Genomic DNA, 23,833 nt, shown 5'->3' with positions numbered 1-23,833 from the left:
TGATCGGCTGTGATAGGCTTCAGCCTATCACAGCGGATCGCTTTAATGCCTTCCAGGGGGTGTCACATGGCCGTCCTCAGTACAGCGCTGCCTTGGATTGCAGCGCTGTACAGTGTTATTAGGCGGTGAGAGTATGTATTGGAAAAAAAGCGCTATGTCGTATAGGCTGCCGCTAGAGAGGTGTGGGTGCTGATCCCAAGCCCCAGAGAGTAGAGAATGAATGCAATTTACCTCAGCGCAGTCTGCAATGAACTATGCTGGGTGCTAACACTCCAACATGTAACCAGTTTCCAAACGGGGAAATGCTCACACGTATTGACCAGCCGGCCAGCAGACGTATAAAATGTTGAATTGATACAGTACCTGCTCCCGGCGTCTACTGCAACACTGCCACACACAATGCAAGAGCAAACCCCTTTATTCTTCCAGTAATCCCGACATCCAGGGCGGTGGTTTCGCCATCTAACAGTCTCCAAGATCGCCGCTGGGAGGCTGATGACGGAGTGGAACTCTGTCATTCAAGCAGGGATGTGCGCGCATCGGCGTGTGCGGTCTCCTGCAATCCCCGCCCCTAGCACTTCACCTCAATTAGCGTGGAGTCCTGGGGCTGCCGCTCCGCTCATGCCAATTTGTGTTGGGCGGTCTTTAGGCAGTTAATAACCTTGTAAAAATTGTTTTTTTTATATTTTAGATGTGGATGCAATGTATAATGTTGTTCACTGGTATTATAATCATTATGAATACACATTTTAATCAAAATCTTCACTTAACATTAAATATGGAATTTACATTTTTGATATGTACAATTTTTAGCCAACTGGGGGAGTGCTAATCAAGTTTTGTAAGTTATTTTGCTTAATTCTGCTACAGGTATGTTTGAGGTCAAACAGTATCTTATTGCTTAACCTGAGGTTGACTTGAGCATTTGCTTAGAGCAGTCTATCAGAAACCTTGTTTCATTCTTTGTTCTCCCTGGTGATATCATTCTTTCCAGATTTTAGGGACTAATAGTGGTATTTTTTGTTTGTTTGTTTTTTTAGACTCTAAAATTCACAAACAATACATACCCCAGAGAGATTCTGCAGCAGCCCCTGCACAGAGCTCACCTCCCTGGGATCCAGCACTGCATTTATTTCTGCTGTCCTTGGGGTGGTGCTCTATCTCTATGGTAAGATCGCCATCTGTCTTCATGTGACAGATCACAGTCTCACCCAAGAGATGGGGAGAGCATCTGAGGATCTGAAGAAGATGGCCTGCAAGTGACCAGATCCCTAGGAAGTGAGCTATATACGCGTTATTTTTTTAACCTGAATTGGGTTTGCGTTTTAGTTTTTAGGTGTGAATGGGGCCTGAGGGAGTCTGAGCTCAGTACAGTATATGTTGAAATGTACAGCTGAAACCTAGGAAGCAACGTTTTGTTGGCAAATAATGATGAGGTTCAATCAGTCATCAACAATTTCTACATAAGAGAAGAAAATGTTTGTAAAGGACCAAATAAGGACATTTTATGAACGGAGCATAATAAATGAGGAAACAATGTTTTTCTGGCAAAACTGTGCTAAATAGAAAGTATGCTGACCGTAGGTAGTACAAAAACCAGGAGAGATGGTCTGCAAGTTAACCATCTTTAGATAAGTGGCAGTTTCATGGTCAAGTCTAATGGTACAGTGGAGGGGTCACCGAGGATCGAGGAAACCTGTGGATCATCCAAATGAGGGTTAAGTGCCTAACTTTTTTATTTTTTTTAAATAAAATGTTACTGGTATACTTTAAACAAATCCTATTCACAGCATTCCAGTGCTAAAATGCTACCAGTGTGATGGCTAATCTGCTGCAATACTAGACCTGGAGGACTGCAGGTGTTAACTAAGCACATCTATTAACAAGAAAATACTTTGCATGAGTGCGTCTCTTGTAAACTCCATTTAACACTGCCAGTTAAGGTTCAGTTGGCGTTCTCCACTTGAAGGTTTTCTATATGGAAAGCATTAGTATTTCTCTGAAACCCTCACCCTGTCTAGTGCCCTTGAAGTGCAGCTCTGGGAATAGCATTAACTACCTTATTAGCTGTTAGATAGACTTGGTATCTCTTTCAATCCTACATTGATTAAGCTAAAGTAAATGTCATTATGCTACTCAGGCTGTTCAATCCCAGGAAAAATTGATCTGAACCCATCACCATGAAAGAGCTGCGCAAATTGTGTCTTTTATTATAGTAGAGCCTTTTATGATAGAGGTCAGAGCATTTACAGGCCATGTTGCCATCTCTTTAGAGTGCAGGCTGCCTCCTACCGAGCATGTCACATCCCGAGAGCATCGCAGTCTGCCGGAGCAAAGAGAGCGGAGTTGCTGCGGTGCAGTGTACAGGGCTGAAATGCTTTGTGCACACAGTATTATTTCCACCTCTTATTATGGTGTCTGGTTTCTTTCACAGATTCCTTCAGAAATGAAAGGGGACTCAAAGTGAGAGTGATAGGGGAGGCTGACGTGTTTGTTTCTTTTTAAATAATGCATATTGCCTGGCTGTCCTGCTGATCCTCTGCCTCTAATATTTTAAGCCATAGACCCTGAACAAGCATGCAGATCAGATGTCTCTGACAAATCTGACAGGATTAGCTGCATGCTTGTTTCAGGTGTGTGATTTAGACCCTACTGGCCAGAAAGATCAGCAGGACTGCCAGGAAACTGGTATTTTTCGGTCTATAAGACGCTCTGAACTATAACGAATCTCAGGAAATCCACTAGCTCTCAGTGTAGCAGCCTTTGTAATACATCATCTACTTCTCAGATCACATAACACCAAAACAAACATAGCGTAGGCTGAGACACTGAGCGCTAGTGGATGTTTTGTGATTGGTTATTGGACTGTTTGAGTGGTCTTGCACAACGCTCCACCATTGGATAGGTACTTTATCACGCACTATTGATCTTAAGCGTAGTTCACACCATCTGTGCTCTGAACTATAAGGCGCACCTAGGTTTAGAGGCTATAAATCGGGGTAAAAACTACTAAACGTAGTGTGTCTATAGTGCAGGGGCATCTTATGGGCTTATTCCCCCTAAGCTGTCTGTAAGCTATTCTGCCCAGCTGCAATACACTAATCCCTCCTGGCCCCACCAGTTACATTATACTACACTAACCCCTGCTGTCCCACTAGCTCAGTTACAGAACATAACACACCACACACTAACCCTACACTGACACTTACCGGGCACCTTTCCCCTTCATGTATGGAGGCATCTCTTCTCCTTATCCTGCAGCAAGCCAGACACTGTGGCCATCTCAGCTCCAACAGGTCCTCCGTACTTCCTGCCGCCACGTTCCTTTCACCCTCCCTTCTGTCGTCTTCATGAAGACAGGCTCCTCTTTTCCTCCTTCTGCAGTGATCGGGACACTGCGGCCTCCTCGCTTCCTCCAGGTCCTCTGTTTTCTTCATACTTTCACCTTCCATACTGCCGCTCAGTGGTTGATACTGTAACCACAGTGGCACATGTGGTCATGCATGACGTGCCGCACACGCACGCCACTGTGGTTACCGTAACAACCACTATGCGGCAGTACGGAAGCTGGAAGTATGGAGGACCTGGAGGAGCTGAGGCGGCTGCAGTATCCTGCTTGCTGCAGGAGGAGGAGAAGAGGAGCTTGTATCCATGGTGATAACCAGAGTGAGGGGCAGAGGAACGCGGTGGCAGCAGGAAAGTACAGAAGACAGAGGACCTGAAGGAACTGAGGTGGCCACAATGTCCCGATCCCTGCAGCAGGAGGAGAAGGGGATCCTGTCTTCACGAAGATGAGAGAAGCACGGCGCTGGATGGGTAGGTGCTCCCTGCGCACTCTGCATCTATTTTACCATATCTTTGGACTATAAGGTGCACCCCCCCCCCCCAAGTTTTAGGAAAGAAAATGCATCTTATAGTCTGAAAAATACAGTGTATTAAATGGATAATGTAGGCAGTCCCTTATATTACATAGAAATGGTAAGCTTGAATGAAAAAGATTGGATCATTAGTGACAGCCATAAGTCCTTGTCTACAAGAGAAATAGATGCTTTGCAAATTGAGGAGGCTACACACACAGGGGAAATGTGGTCAGATGTGCAGGGGTGTGTGGGGTTAGTCCACTAATTTTTGGGGGCTTTTTATAGGTTCATATAAGTTTAGTGGAGCTTTTGGAGCAGTAAAATCATTACTGCGGGTTCAGGCGTCTTTACACATCTCTAGGTAGCCTAGCACATGTCAGAATGGACTTTGACTTACTCCTGCCTCTGAATCGAAGTTCAGTAGGAAGCAATTCCTGTGCAGAAAATTACTGCATTTCTGCTGATGTGTAAAGTTCCTGAAGTACTAATGGCTAATTTGCTCCTTCTGGTGATAAATGTTAACAGAACAGGAGCAGAGCCAAAACCCTGCATCTATACAGCCAAATGCTGAGCACAAGCAAGCTCTCTCTGTAGCTGTGCTGAATTACAGCAGAAAGCAGTAACCGGCTGCTACCACAGTACATGTATTTGTACACAATGCATTTATTCTGATGAAGAACTTGCTTAGTGAGCGACTAGTTAATGCTTAACCAAGCATGAAAGAGCAAACCTAAATTTGTGGCTGGGGCAAAAGTACATTAAGTCTGAATGGGTATCCTAATAACCAATGACAACCAATACACTTCAATCATGCAACAGTACCACATCTGTGTCAGTTGCAAAAATGAGTGATTTTTAGCTATATATGACCTAGAGAATTGTCTGCTGCAGTTGGCAGGCATGAAAGCAGGTTAAAGCAGACTTTAAGTCAGAACTTCCTCTCTCCTCTAAAATATAAGCAACATCATAATAACCTTTAAAGAAAAACATTTGTTATAGCTGATAAAAATCCAGCAATAAATCTACAGTCTGTCTACTTCATGCTTTCATGAAAGCATCATCTGTAAAGACATCCTGTTTTTACAAATTAGCTGCTCTGCCAGGCAGCCAGCTGACACAGCTAAGAGATCAAATTACACTTGTGATTAGTCACAGGTGAGGGGAAAGTAGACAGGCTAAACTCTCTGAATACATACAGGGTGCATTTCTCTGTTTCCTTCTGCCCTGTGCAAGAGTTCAGGTCCACTTTAAGTTGTTGTGGAAAATGTAAGGAAAAAAAGATTTTTTTTTATGCAGCGGTGCCAGGTTCTTGTCTAATAGAGCAGAAAGGTTTCCATTCTGTTATTGGCCAGTTAGTTGCATGATGTTTGTAATGTAGCATTCTCTGTCCAGTGAGGGGGTAGGTGAAATATATTATCCATGCACTTGTAAATGTTGGTCATAATTGCCAGCATAGGGTTGACTGCAGATCAACACCTTTTTACTTGGTACAGAATCCAACTTCCTTATATGGTCCTGTTAAAGTGGAACTAAACTCAGGATTTCCTCTCTGCTCTAAAAGATTATCCACACTGCAGGAGTCCCCAAACTTTTTTTGGTCAAGGGCCATGTCAACATACCTCAGACTGCTGTGGGGCCGAAACATACATAAAATGATGTTGAAAAACATTACATTGAATCTAGGTATTGATTCGCTTACACAGAGAATTGAATGTGTGCATTAAACACCAAGTGAACACCTGACATATCTGGCTTTGCAAATTTGGCCTTATTGGCTATTCATGAGGCAATGCTCATGCAAATATGCATTTGCTTTCGCATGCCAAATTATGCAGGGTCAAAAACCAATGCCGCAAAGCGGTTGCCCTGCGGGAATTAGTTCATGCTACATTAGCACTATCCAGGAGCGCCACGGGGAGGCTTCCCAATGCCCCCATACAACCGGGAACTGCGGGGTCCCAGGCGCTCTCACTGCCTGGGAACCACAGCGGCATCCCGGAGGGGGAGGCTGGGTGGTGCAGGCGACCCCCTCCAAGCGTGGCCGGTGCCAGAGAGAGCCGTCCGCTCCCACCTCCCAAAATTAAAAACAGTCACTTACCTTAACGTCCATTGCGTTCTGCTGAGCATGACTTGGGTGCAACACATAAGAAAGGAGTGAAGCATGGGTCACCCCAAGCTTGTAGAGCTTGGGGTTGGCTCACACGCAGCACTCCAAAGGAGGGGGAGGACGGGTGCAGACAGCTCACTCCAGGGCTAGGTATTGATTCCCCCCAATCAAGCCCGTAGGAGAACTCCCAGCAGCAGCCATTTAATCATGCGGTACCGGAAGAACGTCTTATGACAATGAAGCATACCCAGGTGACAATTTGCCGTCCAGTTGGACAGCAGTGTCACCTGATGCAGAATTGGAAGCCAGCAAATGACTTGCTGGCTTCTACAGTATGTGGATGGGGGTGCCAGCACTACTATTCTATATGCGGGTCGCCGATATTAACAGGGCTGTGGAGTCCTTACAAAAATCATCCAACTCCTCAGTTTATGATACCACGACTCCATCTCTGACTCCAGGTACCCAAAATTGCTCCAACTCCGACTCCATAGCCCTGGATATTAAAAGGTGCGGGGGGCCACATCTACAAGTTATACATTTTGTGTTTGGGAGCTAGTGGAAAAGCCTCAGGGGGCTGCATTAGGCCCGCGGGCCATAGTTTGAAGGACCACTGATCCACAGCATTACCTTATGGCCAAAAAAGGTAATAATTACAAGTTTAGATCTTTGTTTCACTTTGCAGGGAGCGCTGAAGGGGTTAAGCCTCAGTGCTTACGGTATGAAAAAAGAGCTGTGCTCCTGCAGTCTATTCACAGCTGATTAAAACTCATACTTTCATGAGGGTAAAGAACACAAACACAGAGAAGGAAATTTCTTTAGCAACTATGTTGTGTGCTGTGCAAGAGTTCGGTTGCACTTTAAATAGCGTTTACCACCCAGAGATGGTGAAGCTATTCAAGTGAAAATGTTTTTGACTGTAATCCTGTTCTGTATTGCGTGTATGCAATAAGACTGCACCACAATTTAGGCATAAAGCAATGCAAAATAATGAATAATAATTTGCTGCTGTTCATTATTTTGCACTTGACCGAACAAAAAGATAAAACAAATAAATTAATAACACTTGTTTTCTTTAAGGGGCGGACCTTCAAGAGTCTCCTCCCACTTTTGCACTTTGTTGAGTGAACAGCTGTTCTCACTATAAAACCCTGGAATCGCCACATACAGCCACTGTTACACTATCGCAGTAGTATGCATTTGGCATGACTTGGAATTATAAGTCTAAAGGTGGCCACACACCATACAATTTTTTAAATATCTGTTCAATTTAAGAATTGCAATCAATTTTTCTGACTGATTGTAACATTTCAAAAATATGACCAATGTACCACACACCTATGTTCAATTTTTCCCCCAATTATGATAAAAATGATTGGAAACTAACAAAATTGCTAGGGTGTGTATATTAATAAACTGACAATCCAACACACACCATACAATCTTTAGAAGGATTGAAGAAAAATATCTGGCAGTCCGGATCGATTAAAATCGAAGAAAACGGGAAATCCGATCAGATTTTTCAGTCGAATGAAAAAAAAGCTTTCGATTTTTTCGGGAGATACGATCGTTTTTATCGAATTGCTGTAAAATCGGATCATTTTATTGTATCGTGTGTGGCCACCTTGAGGCTGTGCAGAAATTGGACACACATGTAGCAGATTACACTTTTTAAAGTATGCTGCATTGCTGTGTGTGGTGCAACAACACAAATGGCTTTCTATTAGAAAGTGCCTATCTCTACACATCGTAGTACTAGTGGAAGCCAACCAGAAGTCACCTAGTGTGAACAGGCCAATCAGTACCTTTTTGTGCTATAAATGATAATACTATTGATATAAGCAAAGTCCTAAGAACATTATTTTCTGTTTCAGGCTAGTTACACACCGGGACGTTGCGTTATAGTGGACGTTATGGTCTCATAACGTCCCCTAACGCAACGCCTGCCGGTGTTGGTAGAGGACGTTGAGTGAGCCACATTAAGCAGCTCTTTACGCATTAGGGCAGTGAGAGTGACGCTGATTGGCCGTCGGGACTGCCAGCCAATCAGCGGCCACCAGTGCAGTGCATATTGAGTAGCCATGTGTGCTGCTACGTAGCTGCCTCTTCCCGCCTCCTCTCCACCCCAACACTGAGCATGTGCAAACAGTCTAACGCGGCTTAAGCCGCTGTAACGCTATAGTATGCTGCACGTTCTGAAGAACGTGCAGTGTTACATGTAACGCAACGTGGGCAGTGTGAACAGCCCCATTGACTTTGTATTGCTGTGAGTTGGGGAGCATTACAGGCTGCACTAACGTGTAACGTCCCTGTGTGGGAGCAGCCTTACTGGGTATCATTTTCCTAACTGGAACAGGGACATTGCCTTTCTATAAGAAACTGCAAGTCGCTGCACATAGCAATCGGGGCAGAAAACAAAGCAGAACTCACATAATGTGAAAGGCACTCAGTATCTTTTTGTGCTTTTATTGAGAATACTATTTTATGGATAAAATTCTCAGCACACAACAACAACATGCTGAAGTATTTTCTGCTAATAACTCCTATTTCTTTACAAAGCTGTTAAAGTCTGCAGGTCCTTCAGCAGCACTTTTTGTTGTGGTTTTATTGTGGATTGGCTAGATGTGAACAGTTTTTTCTGTTATCTTTTATAAGCCATTAACTGTAGATGACAAAGTAAAACATAAGTAATTTGGGACAGCAGAATGGTGGCAGAGTTTATATGTTCTCCCCATGTCTGCATGGATTTCCTTTCCTCCCACAGCTCAAAACCTACAGATAAAGTTAATTGGCTTTTTCCTAAATTGGCCCTAAACTATGATGTAAATAATGCTATGATAGATTGTGAGCACCTCTGAGAGACAGTAAGTGACACAACTATATGTACTCTGTAAAAGCGCTTTGGAAGAAGTCAGCACTATATAAATACTAAATAATAATCAGGCCCGGATTTACCTCACAGGAGCCTGTAGGCACAGATGTCTTGGCACCCTAGACGTTGCCCCCCATAAACCCACAAACCCCACCAAACTGCACCCGTAAATGTGTTGGCTGTCTCAGCTGTTGCTTCTCTCTTGCCTGTCATAGGTAGCTACAGGTGCCCCTTAGTAATAGGTAGTCAGACGTACCCTCAATATTAAGTAGCTGAAGGTGCCCCCAAGCATTAGGTAGCTAGAAGAACCTCAGTATTAAAGTGAACCTAAAGTCAAGTAAAAAAAATGAGGTTAACTCACCTGGGGCTTCCCTCAGCCCCCTGCAGCCGATCGGTGCCCTCGCAGCCCCGCTCTGATGGTCCAGGACCCGCCGGTGAACACTTCCGGTTTGGCCGTCACCGGCCGACAGGCATGGGAACGCGAGTGATTGTTCGCGTTCCCAGCCTGTATATCGCCCCCTATGCCGCTATTGCGGCCTCCTGGCCGCAATAGCAGCATAGGGGGCGATATTATGGTGTGCGGTCTCCGGTTTAAATCCCAGCCACAGCACTATCTGCATGGCGTTTGTATGTTACCCCCATGTCTGCCTGGGTTTCCTCTGTGCACTTCAGTTTCTTCTTACATCTGAAAAACATACAGATAAGTTAATTGGCTTCCTCCTAAAATTGGCTGTAGACTACGATACATACACTACACAATACACACATAGACATATGACTATGGTAGGGATTAGATTGTGAGCCCCTCTGAGGGACAGTTAAGTGACAATGCAATATACTCTGTACAGCGCTGCAGAAGATGCCGGTGCTATAAAAATACTAAATAATAATAATAATAAACATTGTCTAAGTGCGTTTCAAGGGCCCATTTCAGAAGCGGTGGCAGCCTGCATGAAGAGATGGGAGCACGCTGAATTTCATCACATAGTGGCTTCTTATATGTTTATAAATTTGATGTGCGTGGTAACATGTAATGTGAAATTGATTGTCAGAGCAGCAGATTGGCTTGGTGCGTGATGGATAGTGGCCTGTGGACAGACGAGCACTGATAGATACTCACATCTGATATAGTCACAGTGTTCCACTTACCGGGAGTTATAAATGTTTATAAGCTTCTGTATTTGCATGCACATCAATCTAGGGGAGTCTGTCATGCATAAACAGCAGAGGCAGCCATCTTAATATTCTTCCTAGACTCTCGCCAGTGAATGTGAGCCGTAGCTTGCAGATAGACTTCATTCTGTATGCTTATTTTATCTTGTGAACTAAAGCATACAAATGACAAGCATCTGCCAGCCAAGCTAAGAATAAAAATGTAGCAGACAGAAAACCTTCAAGCAGGCAAATGTATGGGATTTGGAAAGATCCCCTTTAGAGCGTTTTCTCTCTTTTGTCTTTTATCTTCAATACTAAAGAGGAACTGTAGTGAAAAGAATGTAATGAAAACTATTGCTTTTTTTAATATTCATTTATAAATTATTTTGTCAGCCTTTGCCCGTTGTAAAATCTTTCCTCTCCATGATTTACTTTCTGAAATGTCAGCTCTGTGGAATGTTTGTTTCTGGGAATTCTGAAGCTAGTACATGAAATTCCTGTTCTCCCAGAATGCTCTAGGAGGAGAATTCCACATAGCTAAACAGCCTAGGCTAATTACTGCATTCTACTATATGTCACCACAGCGCCATAAGGTGCTATCACTGGACGGGGTTAGTCTAGCACTGCTCAGATATTTTTTTTAGTTTTGACAAATCATTATTTTTCAGTGATTGACTGTTGATAATTACAGAACATTTTGGGGTGATTCACTAAGCTGCGCTGCTGTCACTTGACGGTCAGCCTATTGGGCCAATTAAAGTTCAGGAATCTCTTCCTTTGAAGCCACTGGACCCGCCGGCCTCCAGGCGGGTTCAGTGGAGCGCTCGTTAAGTTTACAAATTGCTCATTAAACTATAAGAGCATAGTGTAATTTCACAGTGCCCGCTATGGCTGCATAGCGTGCGCTGGAGATTATAACACTCGCTGCTGTCGTTAAGCTGCGCTGCTGTAGCAGCGCAGCTTAATGAATCAACCCCAAAGTGTTCTGTAATTATTTTCAGTCTTCTAATAAATACCAGTCCAAGTGGATTCCAGATTTTGTGGGCTGGGAGAGAAGGTCATCAAATTATGGTGTAGGAGGCACCGTTTTCTTAAAGCAGAACCAAACTCTTACGAAGCACACAATGAAAAGTCTTTATTCCTTATCTAATTGCTGAAGAAATTCCCTTCTCTATGTTCATGTGCTTGTTTAGTCTAATCAAAATGTATAATCATTTCTAATGAGTAGCTGTGCATAGACTGCAGAGGAACTCTGCAGAGGCAGCTGTGGCATATAGTAAATACAGAGACTTAACCCCTTCAGTGCTACCTGCAAAGTGAAACCAATTTGTAAACGGCAGGGTTTTTTTTAGGATTCCTATAAATTGTGAAGACTTTTTTCTCCAGTTGAGTTATCATGCTGTGGCTAATCTTTTACAGCAGGGAGGAAATTCTGAGTTTATTTCCACTCTAAAGGAATCTTGAAGTGATAGGAATGGTAGGTGCTGTACATGACATCCTTTTAAAATTGCTGCTTGCTTGGCTGTTATGCTGAACCCCAGGCTGTAATATACAGTATATTATATCACTGATCTGGAATGAATATGCTCATCAGGTGTTCTGGCTCATCAGACTGCACCATGCTTCTTCCATGTGTTTGACTCTGACAGAGCTGAGGCCAAAATGCCAGAGAAACAGCCCGGTAAGAGGTTTGTCTATATATAACCTATGATCGCAATAAGGGTAGCCTGAGGACTAACCCCCTTGCATCAAGCTTTGTTTCAGTGGTCTCTTCACTGAAATGATGGATGTTATTGCGGACCTTGTTCTAAAAATGCTAGCTTGTCTGGTTGTCATGGTGAGTCTCTATATTTAGCACTTTGATGCAGGAGGTGTGCGCCTATCTGCTGTGTGACTCCAAACATGTCATTCACAGATTTAAAGTACATCTGCTATTTCATTTTCCAAAATAAAGAGAGGTCTGTATTATAGTCAATATTATTGCTTCATAGTATAGATGTTTTTATTTAAACATCAGTAGCCAGAGCTACGATAGCTGCAGCCAACTACACTGTCCATCATGGTTACATAACCATCAAGGTTGGAAAAGATATAGATTGTTTAAATGTAACATCTGTAACCTCTCTGTACCTTAAAGGAAAAGCCACACTGTTAACATTTTCTCCCTGATTGGATCAAAGGATCACAATCCTAGCTTTGTGTGTCTACCTTGAAGGGTTTGCAGGCTAGATCTAGGACCAAATACGCTACTGTATATACTCGAGTATAAGTCTAGACACTTAGGGCTGATTCAATTCATAAAAGTTTAGGGGTCGACTTATACACAAGTCACAGGCAACACTGAGCACACTGAGGTGCCTGGCTCTTCTACTGACCACATATGCTGTTGCTCCGTTGTTATTGCCTGATGAAGCGGGATCAAACCTGCGAAACGCGTTGCATATTTGGAGTTCATAAATAAAATATATTGACTGTCTTTACTACAGTCATTGTGTGTCTACTTGGAGGAGGTAAGTCCACCACTACCTCCTCTATTTACCAAGAATTTGGTTTTTAAGCTCATTTAGCTTCCTTTTATCCTTTTGGCGCCTCTGTTCTCCTGCATAACACTGAGTAATGTGTGTACTAATAGTGACATCACCCATTTGCAGCAATTTACCCTGTGGTAAGTGACACTTTGAGGAAGGGAAATGCTAAGAAAACACAGGTCTGAGTGTCCTGGCCACAACAATTAACAAGGAAAGGGGCAGGGGGAAAATACTGGGCTGCATAAAAGGGAGTAAATAATTGCAGCACTTGGGGGCCTGGAGGAGTCATTGGCTGCACGTAAGGACAGGAGGGGTTAATGGCTGCAATACTGTATGCAGTGCAGTCATTAACCCCTCCTAAGCCCCAAGTGCAGCCATTAACTTTGCTGGGAAGACTTATACTTGAGTCAATAAAAAATTACAGCTTAACAGGGTTGAATATTGGAGTCGACTTATACACGGGATTCACTTGTATTCGAGTATATATGGTAATCTTTATGTACCCCTGGATATTACTGTTGTCTTGGCAGAGCAATCATCTAGGATTCCACAATCCTGTATGCTGGCGCTATATGTAAAGAAAACGTTCACCTGTCAGCTCATATTTTCTTACATCTTATTTTTACAGATAAATCAATAATCTGGTATATCTGCATTATCGATCAGAAGAGGCTAGTTTTAAAGCTTTATGTGAAATTAAGATGTAAAAGTGCAGAGAAATCTGGTACTTTATTTTTGTATCCTTACTGTCAGCCACCATAAGGATAGTTCCAGCTTTGTGCGGCCTCTTTTACTGCTTGTTCATGTCTTTTTCCAGTAAATAAAGTGTCCAGTCTTCAGCCAGAGCTACATTTTTCAATAAAGTCTACTTTAAACCTGCTGTATGAGTCCTCTGATTGATTAAACAGCCGGAGGCAATAATAAAAGCGCTGTATTGATGCATCCAGACGAGCCAGCTATAGAAATGATTCCTAGAACAGAGCTGTTGTCAGTGAACACAGTAAAATAGTCTGAAGTGCGAGAATAAGGTGATTTTTCGGAGACTACTTTAGAGTTCATTAGAGGTAACTCCAAGCAGTAGAGGAGCTACAGGGTAAATGATTGGAGTGCTTATGATATAAAAATGCTAAATCAGCCCCAAATGTCCCCAGAATGTATAAATCGGCATTAATGCATCTCTGATTTTGCTCTCCTGGAAAGGTCTGTAAAACCTCTACCTGCCTATAGTTTACTTATTCACCTTTACCAGCCTCCCTACCTGCCTATAGTTAAAGCGGATCCGAGATGAAAAGCTATAACAAATAACTTGTCTATATATATTATCTAAAGTTTAGATAGTTTACACAGCAAATTTAGCTGCAAACAGCTTTAATAGAAAATGATTATTTCTTCCTGTGATACAATGACAGCAGCCATGTTATTTGTAAACATTACACAGAGGCAGGCTTATCTGTATCTTAAGCACTCAGCCTGTGAAAAAAACCTGTCCCCCCTCCTCCTCTCTGCTTCTAAAAATCAATGGCTAGTAACACCTCCTCCTGCCCAGACTGAGCACCCATGAGCCCTTGCTATTGCCAAGGCTCTCTGAAAACCTGTGGGTGTGGTTTATTTAGTTTATAGGGAATTAGAGTATTAAAACAAAAACCAAAAAGTATTTGGCTTGAGGAATGCCCTATAAACAATAGGAAAGGAACACAATTATGCAATGAGTAAAAGTTCACCTCAGATCCACTTTAACTTATTCACTTTTGTGTACCATGACTTCTGAAGCTGCACAGACAGCTTCTCCCTGCAAACCTTATGCTGCTACCTATGGCTGTATATGATAACAGGCCTAATGCACTAAATTGCAGTAAGATTGCTGTGTGCAGGTAACACATGCCAATCAATTTTACTGCTGTATATGGCCAACAGAGTAGCTTGCATTACCCTTAGCTTGCATTACCCTTACAACCATTGAGTTACTGACCTGGTTAATGCCTTATCTGCATTGCTGACTACTGTAACTCATAAGCTCAGCTAACTCGGTAAGTGCTTTTTCTCACAACTTTTCTGCACAATTATGGCGTGGGTAGATTAGTGTTGGGTGCAACTTAGTGTTAGGCATATATGGTGGTGGTTAGTGTCAAATGGTACCTAAAGTAAATTTAATCTGGCCAGTTTCCCTAGGGCTTCTAGCCCCCTGTTGTTATCCTGGCTCCTCGCTCCTTTCAGTCATTGTTCCTCTCTGAAAGCTGGCCAACTCAGACAGCCGCGGGCCGATGTACAAGCATAGCCCCAGATACGAGCTTCCTCAATCATGCTTCTGTCACTGCATGCGCAGCAGCAAATTTTACTTACTGCGCAAAATGCTCCTGGCTAACTTTGTGCATACTATTTTTTTCCATAGTAGTTGCATTATGCTGTGTTTTTAATAACTCATTGTGCCCTGCCTGAGATGTCCACGTGCTTACCATGCTATGAAGTTAGACTGCAGTTTTTCAACTGTCTTCAAAGTTTTCCCACATACATCAAGTAGACAAGTAGTATAAGTACAGGTAGTACATGCTTTTTATGCTTATGTGTAAAAAACATCATTGGACAGTGCATGATTGGGCATAATGGAACATCCCAGACTTTTTATAAAATTCATAGATTCTGAGTAACGAGTAGGGATGGCAGATGAGATGTAAATAATTTGGGGTTGATGCAAATTTATGCAGTTTGAAAATTAACGAATTGATCCTGGTGAGGTGGAATTTGATTGGTCCATTTTCAAGCTGCATACATAGGCACATAAAATTTGCACAATCCTGCCTCAACTCGGAATGATCTAACTTTCATTGACCATCCCTAGTATTCAGTACTAGCTGATTATCGCCAACAATGCTTATACCTGTCATTGTGTTCCATTTGCAGAACATTTTACCTGCATTGTGAAGGTCCTCTATTCCCTGTCGTACATCCAAGCACTGATGGCACTGTCTGTGAAACTGCACCCTGAGGGACGCACAACGTGGAGGGAGTCTGGAGCAAGCAAAAAGGTCGGTTTTTGTAAAAGTTTCTTAAAGGACAACTCAAGCGAGAGGGCTATGGAGGTTGCCATATTTATTTCATTTTAAGCAATACCAGTAGTAACTACAAATCAGGGGGCCCTACAGCAAAACTTTGATGGGGCTCCCCAATGTTCACACCTTTCCCTTGCCTCCGCTTGGTAACTTTTACATTCTGGGGGCCCATCTTGCAAGCGTCATAAAACAAGTGTGGCCAATGGCCTTTATAATCTTCACGTCCATAAAAAGTGAAACCACAAAAACGCCTGATCTGAAGGAAGGAAGGTTACTAGTTGGAGCGCCCTCACAGTTCTGGGCCCCCCTGCAGTTGCAGGGGCTGCTTCCCTGTAGTTACGCTCCTGCAAGGGATCACCTCTGTAAGCTTTGCAGAAGTCAACTGTGGTTCTGTCTCACAAGCCAGCAACATTGGGTCCATAAGAGCCCGAAAGAGGCTGAACAGGAAGATGCCCCAGTGATAATGTGATTAAACCTTTAAAGCAGGCCTGAAGGGATTAAAAAAAAAAAGTTTCACTTACCTTGGACTTCTGCCAGCCCCCTGCAGCCGACCTGTGCCCGCAAAGTTACCAAACGATGCTCCGTTCCCACTGCGCCTGCAGGGCCCTGGCCGGGTGTGTCCTCCATGCTCCCATCACCAGGAGTGTACTGCACCTGCACTGCACGCTCCTGGCCACAAAAGCTCATACGAGGATACGCGTGGCCAGGGCCAGTAGACGTCGACTTACAAGTCGATGTGAACAAAAGTGGGCCGCGGCGGGGGAAGGAGGATTGTTTCAGGATGGTGAGGGCACAGGACGGCTGCAGGGGGCTGGCAGAAGCCCCAGGTAAGTGAAACTCTCCCTTTTTTTAATTCTCCTAAGGTTCGCCGAGTTGTGTTTTGTGATTGGGCAGCTTGGGGGGAAGATGGGGGTAGTTAGGGTGTGCGGGGGTAGTTAGAGATCCAAGTAGCTTAGTTCAGCATCTGTCTGTCAAAAAAGAGCACATTAAAAGATGTAAGCAATGAGGAAGATGACCTGCAGTTTTTGCTGGCATTGGCAGGTTTCATTCCAAAATGCCAGTGTTGAATAGCTTCTGAAATAACTGTTACAGCGGGTAAATCAATGCTTTCTATTTTGGCCCAGGTCTTTATGAGACGGGCTGTTAGAGAAGAAACTATTAAAAGTAAAGGTGAAATTCTTCAGACATCAGCCTTTATTAAAAAGTGCCAGCAGTAAACATGCAGCGATGGCAGAATCCTTTGTCTCGGAATTTACTGTATATTCTTAGAAGCCGGTGGCCTGACAAAAGTGTCCTGGCACGCAGCGGCAAGCTTCTTCAGCCGTCCAGCAATGCCAGGAGACTGGTGACAACTGTGAACAGCAAACTCCCGCTTCTCTGGGGCTTTCACTTTTCAATATTGCAGCTTTTCATGATAAAAAATATTACAAGGTGAAAAATAGTAAAAAAACTGGGAAGAGGGTGTTTGGGCCACGCTGCACCCCTTCCTTCCATTTTAATAGCAAGCTGCTCCCAGGTCAATACTCATGTTTGCATGTTAGTTTTTGGGTCATTTTAAATAGTGCTTAGGGTCCCTTCCTATAGGATGACCTCATTGCGGTGGAAGGGTCTAGTACGAAATCCTTTGCATTCAAATTATTTTGGAAAAGTACATTAATGGAAGTGTGAAGGACCTGTCTCTGCTGTAGTAATGTTTACTGATTGCCATAACACTTACGCTATAGCCCTCTAGAATGCTTTTAGCTGCACTTTGTAATTACTGATGATTCCAAAAGCGCTAGGCTAATTTAAGTCAATGAAGTGGAGCTCACAGAGCAATTGCGATTAACCAAAATCAGAAACGTGGAACCTGCAGCATGTTCGGAGGGATTCAGTAGAGGAAAGCGATGGTCCAAAATCACTTTCCTCTAAATCGCTTCAGAATTGCTCTGTTTTAAGTTGCAAAATAGGTCTCTGCCTCATGCTGGATACACAAGGTGCGTTCCCGCACTCGATGCGCCGCGCGATTCCCGGCCGATCGATTATTTCCGATATGTCCAATTCCCGATTTCGGTGGATCGTTAGGTCGATTTGGCATACTTTACATGACAATCAACCTAACAATCATCGAAATGCGTTCGGAAATAATCGAGCGGCGCATCGAGTGAGAGAACGCACCGTGTGTATCCAGCATTAGGCAGGGTTCACTCTTATCATTGCAGAAAACGGAACCTTTGTTTGCATGTGATTTTTGCATTAAAAATTGTGTTCATATGCAAACTTTTGGGTGTTATTTTTTCAGAAAAGCTATTGAATGTCAGTGGCAAATCAAATGTGTTATGCAAATTTATGTTGCTAGGTTTGTTTCCCAGGCAGGTGAAAATGTAAATGCAAAAGAACAAGTGCGAGTCGCCTTTGACTTTCATTTGTATGCGCTGCAAACGTTTTCAGACATTAGCAAAATGCATGAGAATTTTAATATATACAAACCCTGCCTTCTCTGGTACACAATAGATATAGGGTGGATATTTATGGCAAAAAAAAATATGCACATTTTAGTGATTTATGGAAATATGCGCACTTTAAAGTGCACCAATCAGATGCAACTGCAGTTAAATTTCATCAGTCTATTTCCAGGCTGCATGCACTTGCATATAATTACCATAAAACTTGCATAAATGCTGAATTTTTTTGTTAGCATCTGATTGGCCATCTCTACTGCAAACCAGACCACCCTGCCTCCGGCTCCACCAGTGTCATTTTGCGTCTTTATCTCAGATCTCTACTTCCGAATGACTCTGGAGTTGACAACTTGAGACTTTTGATGTGATGCAAAACATATTAAAATTCAGGGCAACAAAGCAAAGGAACGCTGAGACAGAGCATGCAGAATAGTTTTGCTGGAGCCTGAGCTTTGTGGTGTCTCCAGGTCGCTTATTTTTAACATCAGGCAACAGTAGTGACATGAAATGAAGTGCGGAGATTGATCTGCTTTTGGTGTTTGCTTGACAGAGTTCCTATACTCCAGGGAAGCCATGGGAAGCTCTGCTCAGCTTTGTGATCAGCGAATTGTCTGGAGGGAAGATATACTGCGATGAAGAGGCAGAGGATGTCACCACGGTACGTACACTGTGTCTACAGTATATTGTTTGCTAGCAGATCGCACTGTATAAAGTTTTAGTAGTTTTTTTTTTCTTTTTCATTAGAATCCTATATTTAAATATGCATGAAGTGTACCTGTCCTTTTTTGTCAGATATGGAGTAAGGATAGACAATCTCAATAAAACATTTATAAAATAGGCACAAGTTCAACCTTTTTACCAAAAGTGCTTTGTGCATTAACTTGTGTTTTTGAAAGGAATTTTTTTCGTGATTGTTAATATTTTAGTGCACTTATGTGCAGATAAGATGAGGCTCTGATCAGTAACTCCCTATTGTCAAAGGGAATCCAAGGTGAGAGAGATATGGAGGCTGACATATCTATTTCCTTTTAAACTATGCACATTTCCTGGCTGTCCTGCTGATCCTCTGCCTCTTATACTTTTAGTCATAGACCCTGAACAAGCATGCAGATCAGGTGTTTCTGACAAGATTAGCTGCATGCTTGTTTCGGGTGTGTGATTCAGACACTATTGATGACAGAATGATCAGTAGGATGCCCGACAACTAGTATTGTTTAACGGGAAATAAATATGGCAGCCTCCATATGCTTCCAGCTTGAGATTACCTTTAAATGATTGATTTTAACCCTGTTTTAAAATACAAACATATGTTTACTGTACAAAAATACTTGTGGGTAGCCCACAACCCCCATCCAGCATTTGCTAATTAAATCTGCACAGTGATGAAAAGAGACAGAGTAGGATCATCCACAAGACAACCTAGGCAGATGCCTGGGACTCACTGGGTGTCAGGGAGCCCAACTGCCACTTTCTCTTACACCTCTCCCATCTTAGAACTATGAGGAGGAGCAAAAGCTACTACCTTGCCTAGGACCACATTTCATCATAATCCATTTCTTCCTGGCCCAGTGGTTTACCTAGAAAGAGCAATTGGAGATATATATAGATATAGATATATATATATATATATATATATATATATATATATATATATATATATATATATATATATATATATATATATATATATATATATATATATATAATTACAGAGGGGCTGCAGCACACAACAGGTAAACAGTGACAGGGGCTCTTGGTTACGCTTTAACGCGCTTAAGCTCACCAACTGCGCCAAAGTGTCCCCGATCTGGTGAGTCCTACTCTACCATGCAAAATGCCAGTTTTTATAAGCAGTCTAGTGGGAACTAAACCAAAAACCCAAGAGTCAACTAAATGGGAAAAAAAGGAAATTAAAAACACCTTACCTTTCACTAGCTACCAAATGAACTCTCTGAACATGTGCAATGCACTAATTTATATGCTTAACTGTGCTAGAGGTGGGTGTGGTTATGCAGGCTTACAGGGGAAAATTATAAATAAATACTAAGGGGTAAGCAGCACAAACCAAACTTTTTATGCAATTCTATGCAAAGCATGCACGCAGCACAGGAGGTCCCCAACCTCCATAACAAATATATAATTACAGAGGGGCTGCAGCACACAACAGGTAAACAGTGACAGGGGCTCTTGGTTACGCTTTAACGCGCTTAAGCTCACCAACTGCGCCAAAGTGTCCCCGATCTGGTGAGATCGAGACACTTTGGCGCAGTTGGTGAGCTTAAGCGCGTTAAAGCGTAACCAAGAGCCCCTGTCACTGTTTACCTGTTGTGTGCTGCAGCCCCTCTGTAATTTTATATTTGTTATGGAGGTTGGGGACCTCCTGTGCTGCGTGCATGCTTTGCATAGAATTGCATAAAAAGTTTGGTTTGTGCTGCTTACCCCTTAGTATTTATTTATAATTTTCCCCTGTAAGCCTGCATAACCACACCCACCTCTAGCACAGTTAAGCATATAAATTAGTGCATTGCACATGTTCAGAGAGTTCATTTGGTAGCTAGTGAAAGGTAAGGTGTTTTTAATTTCCTTTTTTTCCCATTTAGTTGACTCTTGGGTTTTTGGTTTAGTTCCCACTAGACTGCTTATAAAAACTGGCATTTTGCATGGTAGAGTAGGACTCACCAGATCGGGGACACTTTGGCGCAGTTGGTGAGCTTAAAGGGACTCCGAGCAGTGCAGAAACTATGGAAAGATGCACATCATTTTAAAGCTCTCTTTCTCCTCTTTCCAATTATATATATAAACCGCCGCCCTACGCCTTTTAGTTTTCGCTATTTTCGCGATTGAAATTGCCGCGGCCGCGATTTCGATCGCGAAAATAGAGAAAACTAAAAGGTGTAGGGCAACGGTTTAGGTGTCGTCAGAAAGAGGAGAAAGAGAGCTTTAAAATGATATCCATCAAGCCATAGTTATATTGTATTACACAGGGCGACTTTTTGTCAAAGTCAGCAGCTGCATTCAGCAGAATGGAGCTGCTGACACTGGGGAAAGTGTCGTCCTGTGTAATACAATATAACTATGGCTTGATGGATATCATTTTAAAGCTCTCTTTCTCCTCTTTCTGACGACACCTAAATCGTTGCCCTACACCTTTTAGTTTTCTCTATTTTCGCGATCGAAATCGCGGTCGCAGCAATTTCAATCGCGAAAATAGCGAAAACTAAAAGACGTAGGGTGGTGGTTTATATATCATTGGAAAGAGGAGAAAGAGAGCTTTAAAATGATGTGCATCTTTCCATAGTTTCTGCACTGCTCGGAGTCCCTTTAAGCGCGTTAAAGCGTAATCAAGAGCCCCTGTCACTGTTTACCTGTTGTGTGCTGCAGCCCCTCTGTAATTATATATTTGTTATGGAGGTTGGGGACCTCCTGTGCTGCGTGCATGCTTTGCATAGAATTGCATAAAAAGTTTGGTTTGTGCTGCTTACCCCTTAGTATTTATATATATATATATATATATATATATATATATATATATATATATATATATATATATATATATATATATATATATTTATTTATATATATATATTTATATATATATATATATATATATATATATTTATATATATATATTTATATATATATATATATATATATATATATATATATATATATATTAAAGTGGATGCAAGATAAACTTTTACTCATTGCATAATTGTGTTCCTTTCATATAGTTTATGGGGTATTCCTCAAGTCAAATACTTTTTGGTTTTTTTTAATACTCTACTTCCCTATAAACTAAACAAGCCTCGCCCACAGTTCCTTTTGTGCCTTGGCACTGTAGCAAGGGCTTATGGGAGCTCAGTCTGGGCAGGAGGAGGTTACTAGCCATTGATTTCAGAGGCAGAGGGGAGGAGGAAAGGGGACTGAATTTACACACAGGCAAGCTGATAGCACCTCCAGACCTCAGCCTGTGACAATGTGACAAACAGAACATGACTGCCTTCATTGTATCACAAGAATAAATAATAAACTTTTGAAGCTGCTTGCAGCTAGATATGCTGTGTAAACTATCTAAACTTTAGATAAGATATGTAGACAAATTACTTGTTATAGTTAGTTTTTCATCTTGGATCCGCTTTAAGTATTTATATAGCGCCAACATATTACGCAGTGCTGTACAGAGTATATTGTCTTGTCACTAACTTTCCCTCAGAGGGGCTCACAATGTAGTCCCTACCATAGTCAATACTGTATGTCTATGTATGTATCGTGTAGTGTATGTATCGTAGTCTAGGGCCAATTTTAGAGGGAAGCCAATTAACTACCTGCGGAGCGCCGCAGTATAAATCTACGGCGGGCAGGGGGCGCTGCGGTTCTGACCGGACGTAAACTCTACGTCCCATTCACCGCGCCTCGCCACTCTGTCCCCGCCGCAATGTGCTGCCCTGCCGCCTCTATGACGTGAGCCGGACAGGAGCCGTTTTCATTGGCTCCTGACCCTGTCATTCTTGTAAGCCGTTCCCATTGGCTTACATTGAGTGACAGGGTCAGGAGCCAATGAAAGCGGCTCCTGACCGGCGCACAGCGCTCTGCCGTCATAGCAACGGCAGAGAGAGCAACCTGCGGCGGGGACAGAGCGGCGGGAGCGGCGGATTTTAGCGGCGATTCGTCGGGAAGCGGCGGTTTACTGGACCAGCACCCTCTGGTCCTTAATGGGGCATATCTGTTTCTGGGATGTGGAATAAAAACCGATTTCCCGGAGGAAACCCACGCAGACACGGGGAGAACATACAAACTCCTTGCAGTTGTTGACCTGGCTGGGATTCATGTTGGGAATCTATCCTGACTTCCCAAATAATCTTCCAATACCGTAATAGGGTGACCTGAATCTATTAGATAAACTAACTTTTTCTTTATATTCAATCGTTTTTTCTCCGATTTTTGGAAAAATTGACCGTTCGTGTATGGTACCTCGAAAATAATTTTAAAAATGATTAAAACCAAACGTAAAAATCGAATTTCTCTGCTAAAAAAAATATGATTCATTTATCCTGACTTTAACTTCCCAAGTAACCTAGCAATAATAGGGTGACCTGAATCTGTGATAGAGGTAGAGCTTTATACTGCCCATAGCTGGGAGTTTATTGTACATCTTGGGAATTAACTGCATTGGGGTACTCTGATGCTTGTGAGCAGCTCAGTTTGGGGTAGGAGATTCAGATGTCATAAAACAATAACATACAGTCATCAGAATTGAAAATGGTATTTAGTATCTATTACTCGTCCGATATCTCCATAGCATTAGATAGCTACTGTGTACTGTACAATGGCATGCAAAGGTGCTTGACTGTCCATGAGCAGAACACTAGTCATCTTTGTTAATGTAACAGGATTCAGTATTTGTGTTCTATTTGCAGAGCAACCCACGTGTCTGGTCTTCACAGTCCATTGAGCATTACTTGCAGCAGTTCTGCCTGCCCTTCCTCAGGATCACCTCTCTTCTTCAGCATCACCTGTTCGGGACGGATATTCCAAGCTGTCAGGTACTATAGAGCATATGCTTGTTTTTCTACATATTAAATCATGCAAGTCAGTTTTTGCTTACTTGATACTGATAGTTAATGGGTATCTGAACACAAGCATCAAAAACCACCTTTGATCAGCAGGACTGCAGGAAATGCTTTCCCAAAAAAAAAAAAAACAGAAGAAGATCTTCTTTTCATTATAAATATCTATGTACAAGATGGAGGTTGGCACAGCAGTAAATACAATCTCTTTTATTGAGAAAACAATAAAATCATAGGTCTATTTCTGGTCTCAAAC

General features: G+C 42.5%; 1 protein-coding gene across 8 annotated transcripts in view; it reads left to right on the top strand.

Moving 5' to 3' along the window:
• UBR3 (ubiquitin protein ligase E3 component n-recognin 3) overlaps window positions 1–23,833 on the top strand; it is a 329,771-nt gene that overhangs the window by 288,362 nt on the left and 17,576 nt on the right. For all 8 annotated transcript variants that reach the window (XM_068245563.1, XM_068245562.1, XM_068245559.1 and 5 more), the window contains 3 exons: window positions 15,421–15,545; window positions 18,561–18,668; window positions 23,428–23,553. In XM_068245563.1, the coding sequence (XP_068101664.1) occupies window positions 15,421–15,545; window positions 18,561–18,668; window positions 23,428–23,553 (359 nt within the window). The remainder of the gene's footprint in view (window positions 1–15,420; window positions 15,546–18,560; window positions 18,669–23,427; window positions 23,554–23,833) is intronic.

Source organism: Hyperolius riggenbachi, chromosome 7, assembly GCF_040937935.1.
Source record: "Hyperolius riggenbachi isolate aHypRig1 chromosome 7, aHypRig1.pri, whole genome shotgun sequence".
Classification (NCBI taxonomy): domain Eukaryota; kingdom Metazoa; phylum Chordata; class Amphibia; order Anura; family Hyperoliidae; genus Hyperolius; species Hyperolius riggenbachi.
Note: the sequence above shows the minus strand (reverse complement) of the source record. Positions and strands in the feature narration are given on the sequence as shown.